The following is a 12,209-nucleotide window of genomic DNA, read 5'->3' as shown; positions in this document are numbered from 1 at the left end:
TCCAGCGGATGTTGGCAATTTGATCTTTGGTTCCTCTGCCTTTTGTAAAACCAGCTTGAACATCTGGAAGTTCATGGTTCACGTATTGCTGAAGCCTGGCTTGGAGAATTTTGAGCATTACTTTACTAGCATGTGAGATGAGTGCAATTGTGGGGTAGTTTGGGCATTCTTTGGTATTGCCTTTCTTTGGGATTGGAATGAAAACTGACCTTTTCCAGTCCTGTGGCCACTGCTGAGTTTTCCAAATTTGCTGGCATAGTGAGTGGAGCACTTTCACAGCATCATCTTTCAGGATTTGAAGTAGCTCAACTGAAATTCCATCACCTCCACTAGCTTTGTCCACAGTGATGCTTTCTAAGGCTCACTTGACTTCACATTCCAGGATGTCTGGCTCTAGGTGAGTATCACACCATCGTGGTTATCTGGGTGGTTTAGTCCCTAAGTTATGTCTGATTCTTGTGCCCCCATGGTATGTAACCCTACAGGCTCCTCTGTCTATGGGATTTTCCAGGCATGAATACTGGAGTGGGTTGTCATATCCTTCTCCAGGGGATCTTCCTGACCCAGGGATAGTACCTGCGTTTCCTGCAATGTAGAGTTCTTTACCGGTCAGCCACTAGGGAAGCCCATAATTTATGGGTAGTAGGATTCATTTATAAGGACCCTGGTGGCTCAGATGGTAAAGAATCTGCCTGCAATGCAGGAAACCCAGGTTTGATCCCTGAGTCAGGAAGATCATTTGCAGGAAGATTTTCTGCAAATGTTGCAGAGAAACCCAAATGAACTTTTGGGCCAACCCAATAATTTGAGAAGCAACCAGTTCATAGCAGAGCTCTGGAAAATACAAATACCTATTAAATAGACTCTAAGTGAATCTTGTCTTTTCTAAATTTATCAGATAGCTTTCTAATCTAAGGGCTGAAGAAAAAAAAAAGGATACTTACTAGCATTGTCAGTTATCTATTGTACAGGAGGCCAGTGTCAGAAAATAAACTCTTTAAACAGGTTGCTGCAAATGAAAGGACCCCCTTAGGTAACAGAGGAAGAGGGGGAGAGGAGGTTTATAGAAGAGGTAACAAAAAAGATAACATCCTTTATCTCAGCAAGCTGCATAGAGGGATAGCCTAGCAGACATGCGTTTGAAAGTAGATGCTCTGGGACTTCCCTGGTGCCCCAGGGGCTAAGACTCCCTGCTCCCAACTCGGGGGCTGGGTGGGGTGGACTCTGGTCAGGAAACTAGATTCCCACATGCCGCAACGAAGAGTTTGCTTGCCGCAATTAAGATCCAGTGCAGTCAAATAAAGAAATAAATAAATAGACCATCCTCTGATGGAGGATGGCACTCAAAGAGGCACTCAGAGATGGCACTCAGAGAGCCCAGGGGGGGCAGAGGAGAAAGAGTTTGTGGGGGTAAGGGGGATGGTGGTAAGCGTGGAGAGAAAACCAAAATAAGAAAAACTTAGTAATTCAGAGAATTTAAAGAAGCTCATTGATTTTGGCTGGAAGATTGTTTCCTAGGGGCAGGAGTGGGAGTGTTTAGGAGGAAGAATGGAGAGACAGCTAGAGAAGTAAGCAGATCATACAGAATCTTCTAGGCCATGCTTGAAAATCAAACTTTATTCCACAAACAATAGCGAGGCATTGGAAAGATAATGACAAGATTAGATTTTTGCTTAAGAAAGACTACTTGCTGCAGGCAGGAAAAAAAAGAGGACAAGAGAGATAGGAATGAGAGAAAACAGGGAGAAGAGCTTTAGAAAGGGTACCTGGTCAATGAATATGTGGTTGCATTAGTCTCCCAGTCCTGTCGGACTCATTGTGACCCCGTGGCCTGCAGCCCGCCAGGCTCCTCTGTCCATGGGATTGTCCAGGCAAATACTAGAGAGTGGATCCTCACGCCTTTCGGAAATCCACCCCACAACAAGCTCATAGAGAGACGACGGGAGGGTTGGAGGCAGGAGAGTCGGTGAGTGTCAACAACTGAGACACAATAGAGGTAACTAGAAATGAGAGAGAGAAAATGGTATGTTTGGGGTTTTGACTTCTTTTTTTTTTTTTTTTACAAAACACTTTATTTATACATAACTCTAGCTCATACAGGCTTCCTTGGTGGCTCAGATGGTAAAGAATCTGCCTCCAATGCAGGAGACGCAAGAGATGCAGGTTTGATCCCTGGGTCAGGGTCAGGAAGATCCCCTGAAGGAGGAAATGGTAACCCACTCTAGTATTCTTGCCTGGAAAATTCCACGGATGGAGAAACCTGGCCGGCTGAGAGTCGGGCATGACTGAGCACATCCTCAGTTTTCCTTCATATTTTTTCTTTTCTATTTCTCCTCTCCTCTTAATTTTAACTACCTCTTCACTTCTCTTTTTTCCTTTCTCCCTTTCCTTTTTGCTTCATTAATTGACTCACAGATATTTTTGTATCCAGTGTCTATTTTGTATCTACATGGTACAATCTACTTTGATACTGGGGTAAGAGCTGAATCTACAAAGAAGTCCAAGGCAAGAGCCTTATCCTTGAATTCATAGTCAGTGGATTGTATGACTCAGGAGTCTATGGTTGCAGGTAATAGAAATGCACTCAACATAACTTCGGTAGGGGGGAGGGGAGGAAATTGTTTAAGAGGTAACTGGGCTATCACCTGGAAGCCAAACATATAGATACAGACAGGCTTCCTCAACCATCCGAAATGGGAATTGAATACAATCAGGAATCTCTTTCCTTCTCTTCTTTTTTTTTCTTCAAGTCTGAGACCTGACCTTGACTGCCTGCACACACCTTGGATCTCCCGGAGGGGCAATTTCTAAAATCCCATGTGACCATGTCACAGGAAGGCTCTACAGTGCTGGGCCTGTAACCCTTCTGCAAGGTCTTCCTGTCTCCCCCTGAGGTTTGACAGATGCTGAAACTCCCCCAGGTGGGAGAAGTGAACTGTCTGCTGCCCACAAGCAGGGAGACAGACCCCAGACTGGCTGGAACCAGCTTGATGATGCTGACTCACAACTGCCATATCACCAAGCAATCAGAAGAATGCCCACAAACTGATCACATCTTCCCCTTTGAACCCATGACGATAAAACTCTCTGCCCCTTCCAGGTCAGGACACAGTTTTGAGGGCGTAGCCTGCTGTGGTCCTCTTTGCCTGGCAAAGTAATAGAGCTGTTCTTTTCTACTTCATAAATAAGTAAGTAAATAAATCTAATAAAAAGAGGAGAGGAAATTCCCTGGTGGGCCAGTGATTACGACTCAGCGCTTTCACTGCCATGGCCCAGGTTCAATCCCTGGTCAGGAACTACGATCCCGAAAGCTTCGAAGCATGGCCAAAAATACATAAATGAAAATAAAAAGAGGAGAGGTATGCTAGAGAATGGGTTTCGCTTTACTATGTTGAATTTCAGATATTAATGCGATATTATGTAAAGAAATCTAATAGGTGATTATAAGAGTATGATGCTCAAAGAGCAAGTAAATTATTAAATATGTTGATTTGGACTTTATTAATCTAGACATCATTGATACCACGGGTGTGGATGAAATTACCCAGGAAAATCACGTGTAAGGAATGAACCAAGGGGCCTATGGGGATCCCTGAAGAACAGCAACTTTCAAGAGGATAACAGATGCAAGATAGCCATCAAAGGAGGAGACTCAAGAGAAAGCAAGGTCATGCAAGTCAAGAGAAAAAGCTTTTGAAAGAAGGAATGCTAAACAGTACCAAATGCTGCATAGAAACAAAGTAAAAATATAGGAGTAAGGCTTCCCTGGTGACTCATTGGTAAAACAACAACAACAGCAACAAACCACCTGCCAATGCAGGAGACATGGCTTTGATCCCTGGGTCAGGAAACACCCCTGGAAAAGGAAATGGCAACCCACTCCAGTATTCTTGCCTGGGAAATCCCATAGACACAGGAGCCTGGTAGGCTATAGTCCCTGGGGTCATAAAATAGTCGGACACAACTTAGTGACTAAACAACAATAAAAAGTATGTGTGTGTGATAGTCGCTCAGTCGTGTCTGATTCTGCAACCCCATGGACTGTAGCCCACCAGGCTCCTCTGTGCTTGGGATTCCCCAGGCCAAGAATACTGGAGTGGCTTGCCATTTCCTTCTCCAATAAAAAGGTATAATAAAAAGTATAGGAGTTTCTAAAGGAGTCTTTCAGTTGTCTATTCTGAGATCATTATTGGTCTTTATGAGAGCAATTTAACTGGAGTGCTAGGATAACAAAATATTATATGTTGCATTAGGTTAGGATTTCTTAATGTCAGCACCATTTTTTTTTGTTTTTTGACTGCACCAGGTCTTAGTTTCAGAATGTGGGATTTTTTTTCTTTTTTGAGTTACAGCATGTAGGATCTAGTTCCCTGACCAGGGATTGAAGCTGGACCCCCTGCACCGGAAGCCCCAGAATGTTAGCCACTGGACCACCGGGGAAGTCCTCTCAGCACTACTGATGTTTCAAACCAAATAATTCTTTGTTATGTGGCCTCTCTTGTGCATTAAAGGATGTTTAAACAGCATTGGAGCCTCTGCCCACTAGATGCCAGTAGCATCCCCCCTCTACGTGTGACCAAAAAATGTCTCCATATTGCCAAATGTCCCCTCAGGGTATGATACCCTGTCCCCCACTTAAGATTCACTGTATTAGATTGAGATGGGAAGGGGAAAGAGACAAAACAAGTTTATTTTTTCCAAAAAAAATATTATTAGGAGGTAACATGGACGGAGGAGCCTGGTAGGCTGCAGTCCATGGGGTCGCTAAGAGTCGGACACGACTGAGCGACTTCACTTTCAGTTTTTACTTTCATGCATTGGAGAAGGAAATGGCAACCCACTCCAGTGTTCTTGCCTGGAGAATCCCAGGGATGGCAGAGGCTGGTGGGCTACCGTCTATGGGATCTCACAGAGTCGGACACAACTGAAGTAACTTAGCAACAGCAGCAGCAGGAACATCTTAAAAAAAAACTTTCCTTGGTCTCGTACCACAAAACAATTGATAATGATATATTAATAAATGTGTTACAAATGATATTTGCTAAATTTAGAGCAAAATTAGATTCTAGGGCCAAAACTTGGTAACCACTTATTCTTTGTTCTCTAACTTTTCTTGTCTCACCATTTCTCTCACCATTTCCTACCATTTACTATGAATAGTCTTCTCTGGCTATTGTCAGAGCTAGAATATTCAGTTTATCAACCAACTGGATATCATTGCATTGACATATTTTCTAATCTCAAATTACCAACCTGTGGACTTTGGCTAACTCCACCAAGATAGAGTATGATATCTTGTTTTTAGAAGAGCCAAATGTGTCACTATATTTATGTTTATGACCGGGTTAATATGAGAATCTGGTCATCGGTCATGAATAAGCCACGGTCATTTACAGAGCTGATATTGCTGGAAGGTCTTTAAATAGCATCCAGACAACAGCCTCATGCCACTGTCTTAGAACCCAAAGGGGATGCATTTCAATTAAACACATATTTTAAAAGTATTTTGTGTCAGGCATTGTGCCAAATACTGGAAGAGAATAATAAGTAGCATGGACGTGGGCTCTGCCCCTGAAACCTGTAGTCTGAGAAAGAGAGATATGTGTGTGTAAGAGCTAGATGTGTGCAGAAGAAAGATAAGATATCAGTGTGCAGTAGATGTAAAAACTCCTCAAGGCACAAATGAAACAAAAAACTTAAGAATCAAGATTTTTAATGTTTCTAAAATAAAACCGACAAATATCTTCAAGCACATTCATTGATCTCAATGGTACCTTCAGTTCAGTCGCTCAGTCGTGTCCAACTCTTTGCGACCCCATGAATCACAGCACACCAGGCCTCCCTGTCCATCACCAACTCCCAGAGTTCACTCAGACTCACGTCCATCGAGTCAGTGATGCCATCCAGCCATCTCATCCTCTGTCGTCCCCTTTTCTTCCTGCCCTCAATCCCTCCCAGCATAAGAGTCTTCCAATGAGTCAACTCGTCGCATGAGGTGGCCAAAGTACTGGAGTTTCAGCTTTAGCATCATTCCTTCCAAAGAAATCCCAGGGCTGATCTCCTTCAGAATGGACTGGTTGGATCTCCTTGCAGTCCAAGGGACTCTCAAGAGTCTTCTCCAACACCACACTTCAAAAGCATCAATTCTTCGGCGCTCAGCCTTCTTCACAGTCCAACTCTCACATCCATACATGACCACAGGAAAAACCATAGCCTTGACTAGACGGACCTTTGTTGGCAAAGTGATGTCTCTGCTTTTGAATATGCTATCTAGGTTGGTCATAGCTTTCCTTCCAAGGAGTAAGCATCTTTTAATTTCATGGCTGCAATCACCACCTGCAGTGATTTTGGAGCCCCCCAAAATAAAGTCTGACACTGTTTCCACTGTTTCCCCATCTATTTCCCATGAACTGATGGGACCAGATGCCATGATCTTCATTTTCTGAATGTTGAGCTTTAAGCCAACTTTTTCACTCTTCACTTTCACTTTCATCAAGAGGCTTTTTAGTTCCTCTTCACTTTCTGTCATAAGGGTGGTGTCATCTGCATATCTGAAGTTATTGATATTTCTCCTGGCAATCTTGATTCCAGCTTGTGTTTCTTCCAGTCCAGCATTTCTCATGATGTACTCTGCGTATAAGTTAAATAAGCAAGGTGACAATATACAGCCTTGGTGTACTCCTTTTCCTATTTGGAACCAGTCTGTTGTTCCATGTCCAGTTCTAACTGTTGCTTCCTGACCTGCATACAGGTTTCTGAAGAGGCAGGTCAGGTGGTCTGGTAGGCCCATCTCTTTCAGAATTGTCCACAGTTTATTGTGATCCACACAGTCAAAGGCTTTGGCATAGTCAATAAAGCAGAAATAGATGTTTTTCTGGAACTCTCTTGCTTTTTCCATGATCCAGCGGATATTGGCAATTTGATCTCTGTTTCCTCTGCCTTTTCTAAAGCCAGCTTGAACATCTGGAAGTTCACGGTTCACGTATTGCTGAAGCCTGGCTTGGAAAATTTTGAGCCTTACCTTACCAGCGTGTGAGATGAGTGCAATTGTGTGGTAGTTTGGGCATTCTTTGGCATTGCCTTTCTTTGGGATTGGAATGAAAACTGACCTTTTCCAGTCCTGTGGCCACTGCTGAGTTTTCCAAATTTGCTGGCATATTGAGTGGAGCACTTTCACAGCATCATCTTTCAGGATTTGAAGTAGCTCAACTGGAATTCCATCACCTCCACTAGCTTTGTTTGTAGTGATGCTTTCTAAGGCCCACTTGACTTCACATTCCAGGATGACCTTATTTGGTTGTAATTATGAGTCTCTCTCTGCAGATACAGCAATGTCACCAGTTACTTCATATGTGGCCCCAGGTTGCCTAGATTCTTTGCAGTTAGGTGGGGTGGTATGACCCATCTGGCCAATAGCCAATAAGCAGAACCCTGGAAGAACAGGTACAAGTTCTTGTCCTGTTCTGTTCCCCTAACACTGTGAACACTAAGGACTCATATGGAGATGATGAGACTTCAAGACGTAAAGGAGCTTAGAGCAGTCACTAAACCACAGGAAAGAAAGCCCCACGGAATTGCCTGAACTGACCAAGAGCTTTATAGAGCAAGAAACAAACTTTCCATTGTTAAACTTTAAACTGTTTAACTGCTGTTGAGTAAACTTTTACCAAAAGAACCTATCTTATCCTGATATGTCATCTCATCACAATAAACAAAAAAAAGCTCTGAATCTTCACAATAAAAGGTTGTTACCATGTCCACACATTTGGCAAATCCCTTTTTTTTTTTTTTTTTTTTTTGCAAATCCCTATTGATTACTTAGGTGTCAGGGCCTACTTCAGGTGCCAAGAATACTGTGATGAACAAGACGAAGTCCCTGCAGCCACAAGGAGCTTACATTTTAGTGGGGAAGACAGACAGTAAGGAACTAAAATTTTCAGGCAGTGATAAATGCAGCGAAGGAAATAAAGACCTTCCTTCTTCATCCTGCCCATTTTCAGTACGTCTCACCCCTCTGTTGTTTCTTTTCTCCCTGCTCAGCTCTGATTCTCTGCTCCATCATTACGTTCATTGTCCCACCCACATCTTCAACTCACCTTTCTCTCCTCTATTTATACTTGTCTGACAAAAGGCCAACCTGGTTAAATCCAAATCTTCACCACCTCTACACCTACTCCTAGTAGCTGAATATGGCTGCAGAAAAAATATAATCCTGGCTGGTCTCACTCTGACTTCATGGCCACTGACGTCAATGGGTCCTCCTCGCCTCTGCCTGGCAACCCTACCACATTCATCCCCCATTTTCCCATATGAATAGCTCCCATTCTGCTCTCTGAAACTGACAACTGTCCTCTTCCACACTCACTGTCAAGGATTCTACTCCTGATTTCACTGACATCTCAAAGGAGTATGAACTTCTAAAGCTCCCACGTATCTGCCAAACCCACTGGCTCATCTCCTTTGCTGCTTCCGCTTCCTCTCCTGTACCTCTAACCGCTGGTGAGATCCAGTGTACAGTGTTGACCCTCTCCTCACCTCTATTTATATTCACTCTGCTAGTGAGGCCCTTCAACCTAGACAGCATATTAAAAAGCGGAGACATTACTTTGCTGACAAAGGTCCGTGTAGTCAAAGCTATGGTTTTTCCAGTAGTCATGTATGGATGTGGGAACTGGACTATAGGAAAGCTGAGCGCCAAAGAATTGATGCTTTTGAACTGTGGTGTTGGAGAAGAATCTTGAGAGTCCCTTGGACTGCAAGGAGATCCCACCAGTCCATCCTAAAAGAGATCAGTCCTGGGTGTTCATTGGAAGGACTGATGCTGAAGCTGAAACTCCAATACTTTGGCCACCTGATGCGAAGAGCTGACTCATTGGAAAAGACCGATGCTGGGAAAGATTGAAGGTGGGAGGAGAAGGGGACGACAGAGGATGAGATAGTTGGATGGCATCACCGACGAAACTGACATGTGTTTGAGTGAACTCCAGGAGTTGGCAATGGACAGGGAGGCCTGGTGTGCTGCAGTCCATGGGGTCGCAAAGAGTCGGACATGACTGAGCGACTGAACTGAACTAAATGAGGTCCTTCAGGTGAAGGGCTTTCAAAATCATCTACTGGATGGCCATTCCCTTCTCCAGGGGGTCTTCCTGACCCAGGGATTGAACATGGATCTCCTGCATTTCGGGCAGATTCTTTACCATCTGAGCCATCAGAGAAGCCCTCTTATATATTGACAATTCCCACATCTATATCGTGAGCTAGAGCTTCTCCTGAATGTGACTTTCACATCCAATTGCCTAGTCTGAATCTCCATTTGGAGTTAACAGGAATCTCACTGGGCTTCCCTGGTGGCTCAAGTGGTAGAGAATCTGCCTGCAATGCAGATCGCAAGTTGGACATGACTAGCTGAGAATTCTTAGAATATATCCACTTTCTCCACTGCTCTCATTTATTAATACTTAGGATCTCTTTTCAAATGTTACCTTATTAACAAGATCTTCCTTAAGTATCAATATGTAAAATAAAACACCATCCATCCTACTGGTACTTCCCATCTCCTTTAATCTGCTTTACTTTTATAGCCATTCATTGTATAGTGTATTCACTTGTTCACTGTCTCAACTAGAACATAAGCTTGAAGATGGCAGCTGTTAGTGACTGGAAGAGAAGAGATTTGCAACAAATATTTTTGAATGAATAAGTGAATTACTGAAAAAGAATGTAAAGGGAATAGTGATGGTATTGGGGTAGGAGAAGCACTTGAGCATAGAGCTATTGGAGAGTTTTAAGCAAGAGTAAATGAAAACAAAAAACTCCCAAATAGATTATCTTGGCTGCTGTGTGACTAGTAGGTGGAGGTAGCAACGTGGAAGCCACCTAATCAGGGAAGGAGTATGTCAAAATCCAAGCAAGAGAGTGGACAGGATTGAGTGGCACCAGCAGAGTGGGAGATGGTTTAAAATTTGAGGGAAGAAATGACAGAATTTTCTTGTTTTCAGACAGAACTTGCTTATGTTTTCATAGGGGCACAAAAGGAAAAGAGAAGATTCAAAGACCATGTCTAATTTTTGCACACAAAGCGGAATCCATTCGGGCAAATTTAACTGACCCTGTTTCTAATATAAATACGTCCAATAAAAGGATCCTTTGGTCAGACAGTGGTGGGGCGGGAGGGGGGGATGTGAAACAACGGGAATCACAGACACAACGGTGGAGCATCGGAGCGAGGTGTAGGGGGAGGAGCAGTGTTCCGTTTTAATAAAGCCAAATGCGAGTTTATTGCGAGGGTTTTGACCTACAGGCCCGGAAACTCAAGGCTGTGGGAGCAGTGTGTTGTTGTTGGTTTTAAGTTTTAAAGGATTCTGCGGAGATGGCCCACGTCTCCAGGAGAAGTCTGGACTGGGCGATACCGTTTTTTCTTCTATTATAACGAGCACACACGACTTCCCCCTAACATTTACAGGTCTGGAAATCTTTTTGTCTCCGGTGACGCGAACTTTCTATGCAGTAGGATCTTTTTCCTCGCGATGCACTTTGCAAGCGATGGGGTCCTCCTAACAGCAGATTCAGGAGTCATCACCAGCGTGATCTCTGGGACCCAAAAGAGATCACTCACTTAGTAATTCCCCGCAACCTCTGGGAAATAACTGTAGCAGGGACTTAACTGGATGTAAACTTCTTCACCCTCCCTCCTTCCCGCCGCCTCCCGGACCCACGGCCGCTCCTCCTCCTTTCCGGGAACGAGCCGCGGAGACAATACACAGGCAGGCCCCCTAGCGTTCTTCCGCTCAGCGCCGCCACGCCGGCCCCGCGCCCGCTCCCGCCCGCCGCCCGCGACGCGGCCTGTCCGCTGTCCCAGCGGAGCGCCATATCGGCGGCGAGACGCCACCGGGGCGACCCAGGAGCGCGCGAGCCCCCTGCGCCCGCCGCCGGGACGACCTATCGAGGCTCCACCCCGGCTCGGAGGGCTTTCCTCAGAGGCGAGCGCCCGCCCCGCCCCCCCAACCCCGCGCGCGCCAACTCCCAGCTCGCGGCCCTGATTGGCCGCCGCATTCCCGCTTTCCTTCCCGAACCGCCATTTTGAAAATCGTGTTGATTCTGGGCAGCCGAGAGCGCGGCGCGAGCGTCACGCCAGCGAGCGGCCCGTGCGCGTCCTCCTCGGCGCCCGTCGCCGCCTCCGGGAGCCTCTTCGTGCCCTCGCGCGCCAGGCCCGTGGCCGCCGGCACCCGCGGTGAGGGCCGCGTCGGCCTGGGGGAGGCCGAGAGGGCGCGCGGGGCCCCGCCCGCACCTCCGCGGCCATTTGGACGGCGGCCTGGGGCGGGGGGAGGGGAGGGGACGCGGGGCGGCCGGCGGCGCGGCGCGGGGCCGGGAGATGGGAGGGGCGGCGCGGCGCTCGCGCTTTCCCGCCTCGGCACGCGCGGCGGCCAGCGGGGCCAGAGGGAAAAGCTGCCCCCCGGGGGAGTGAGCGCCGTCGTCCCGGATACGCGGGGAGGCAAACTTTGAGGTCCGGGCTCCTCGCGGCTCCCTGGGGCTACGCAGGGTGGGCCGGCCGGTTGGGGCGGCCGGGAGCGAGGGGAGACCGAGCCGAGGGGTTTGGTGTGCTCCGCGCCCGCAGGTCCACAGCATGTCCTCCTCGGGCACAGCTGCGGAGGGAGAGGCAGCCCCCGCCCAGCCCGCGTCCGAAAAAGAGCCCGACATGCCCGGCCCGAGAGAGGAAAGTGAAGAGGAGGACGAGGACGACGACGAGGAAGAGGAGGAGGAAGAGAAAGGTGGGGAGAGGATGTCGTCTTTCCTAGTGATGGATTGTACCGAAAACGCTTTTTCTGGCTCTTTGTGCACTTAGAGACGCTCAGTAGGAGTGATTTTTTTTTTTCTTCAGTAAGAATGTGGAATTATCTGTGGTTTGTGTGTGTGTGTGTGTGTGTGCGCGCGCGCGCGCGCGCTCCGAGCAGCAGCGGAGAAAATAACTTTGTGAATTCCAATTTAAAAAGAACAAAATCCTTGTTCCGTTGTTGTTATTTCCGAGTGCAGTTTACTTCTCGCCAGCAACAGACGTTCATAACATTTCACTGTTTGACAGGAAGTTTGTAAGTTTCAGATCTTTTTTTTTTTAAACTGCTGGCCTTGGGGTACTATGGTAATCTTTTATTTTTGCTCTTCAGTACACATCCTTTACGTTTCGAAATTGTAAGGCTCTGACAGTAAGAATT

General features: G+C 46.3%; 1 protein-coding gene across 7 annotated transcripts in view; it reads left to right on the top strand.

The window, feature by feature from the left end:
• The first annotated feature begins 11,043 nt into the window (after positions 1-11,043).
• Positions 11,044-12,209, top strand: part of DEK (DEK proto-oncogene) — a 34,441-nt gene continuing 33,275 nt past the window's right edge. For 3 of the 7 annotated variants that reach the window (XR_008711374.1, XM_055570737.1, XM_055570740.1), the window contains exons 1-2: positions 11,048-11,230; positions 11,615-11,768. Coding sequence is in view for 6 of the 7 variants with exons in the window: in XM_055570737.1 (XP_055426712.1) it covers positions 11,624-11,768 (145 nt within the window). In the remaining variant the exon portion in view is untranslated. Of the gene's footprint in view, positions 11,231-11,356; positions 11,504-11,614; positions 11,769-12,209 lie in introns of those variants that run through there. The other 4 variants (XM_055570735.1, XM_055570741.1, XM_055570738.1 and 1 more) reach the window with 3 other exon arrangements.

The sequence above is a fragment of the Bubalus kerabau genome, chromosome 3 (assembly GCF_029407905.1).
Source record: "Bubalus kerabau isolate K-KA32 ecotype Philippines breed swamp buffalo chromosome 3, PCC_UOA_SB_1v2, whole genome shotgun sequence".
NCBI classification, from domain to species: domain Eukaryota; kingdom Metazoa; phylum Chordata; class Mammalia; order Artiodactyla; family Bovidae; genus Bubalus; species Bubalus kerabau.
The sequence above is the reverse complement of the archived record's forward strand: the minus strand, read 5'-3'. Positions and strand labels throughout refer to the sequence as shown.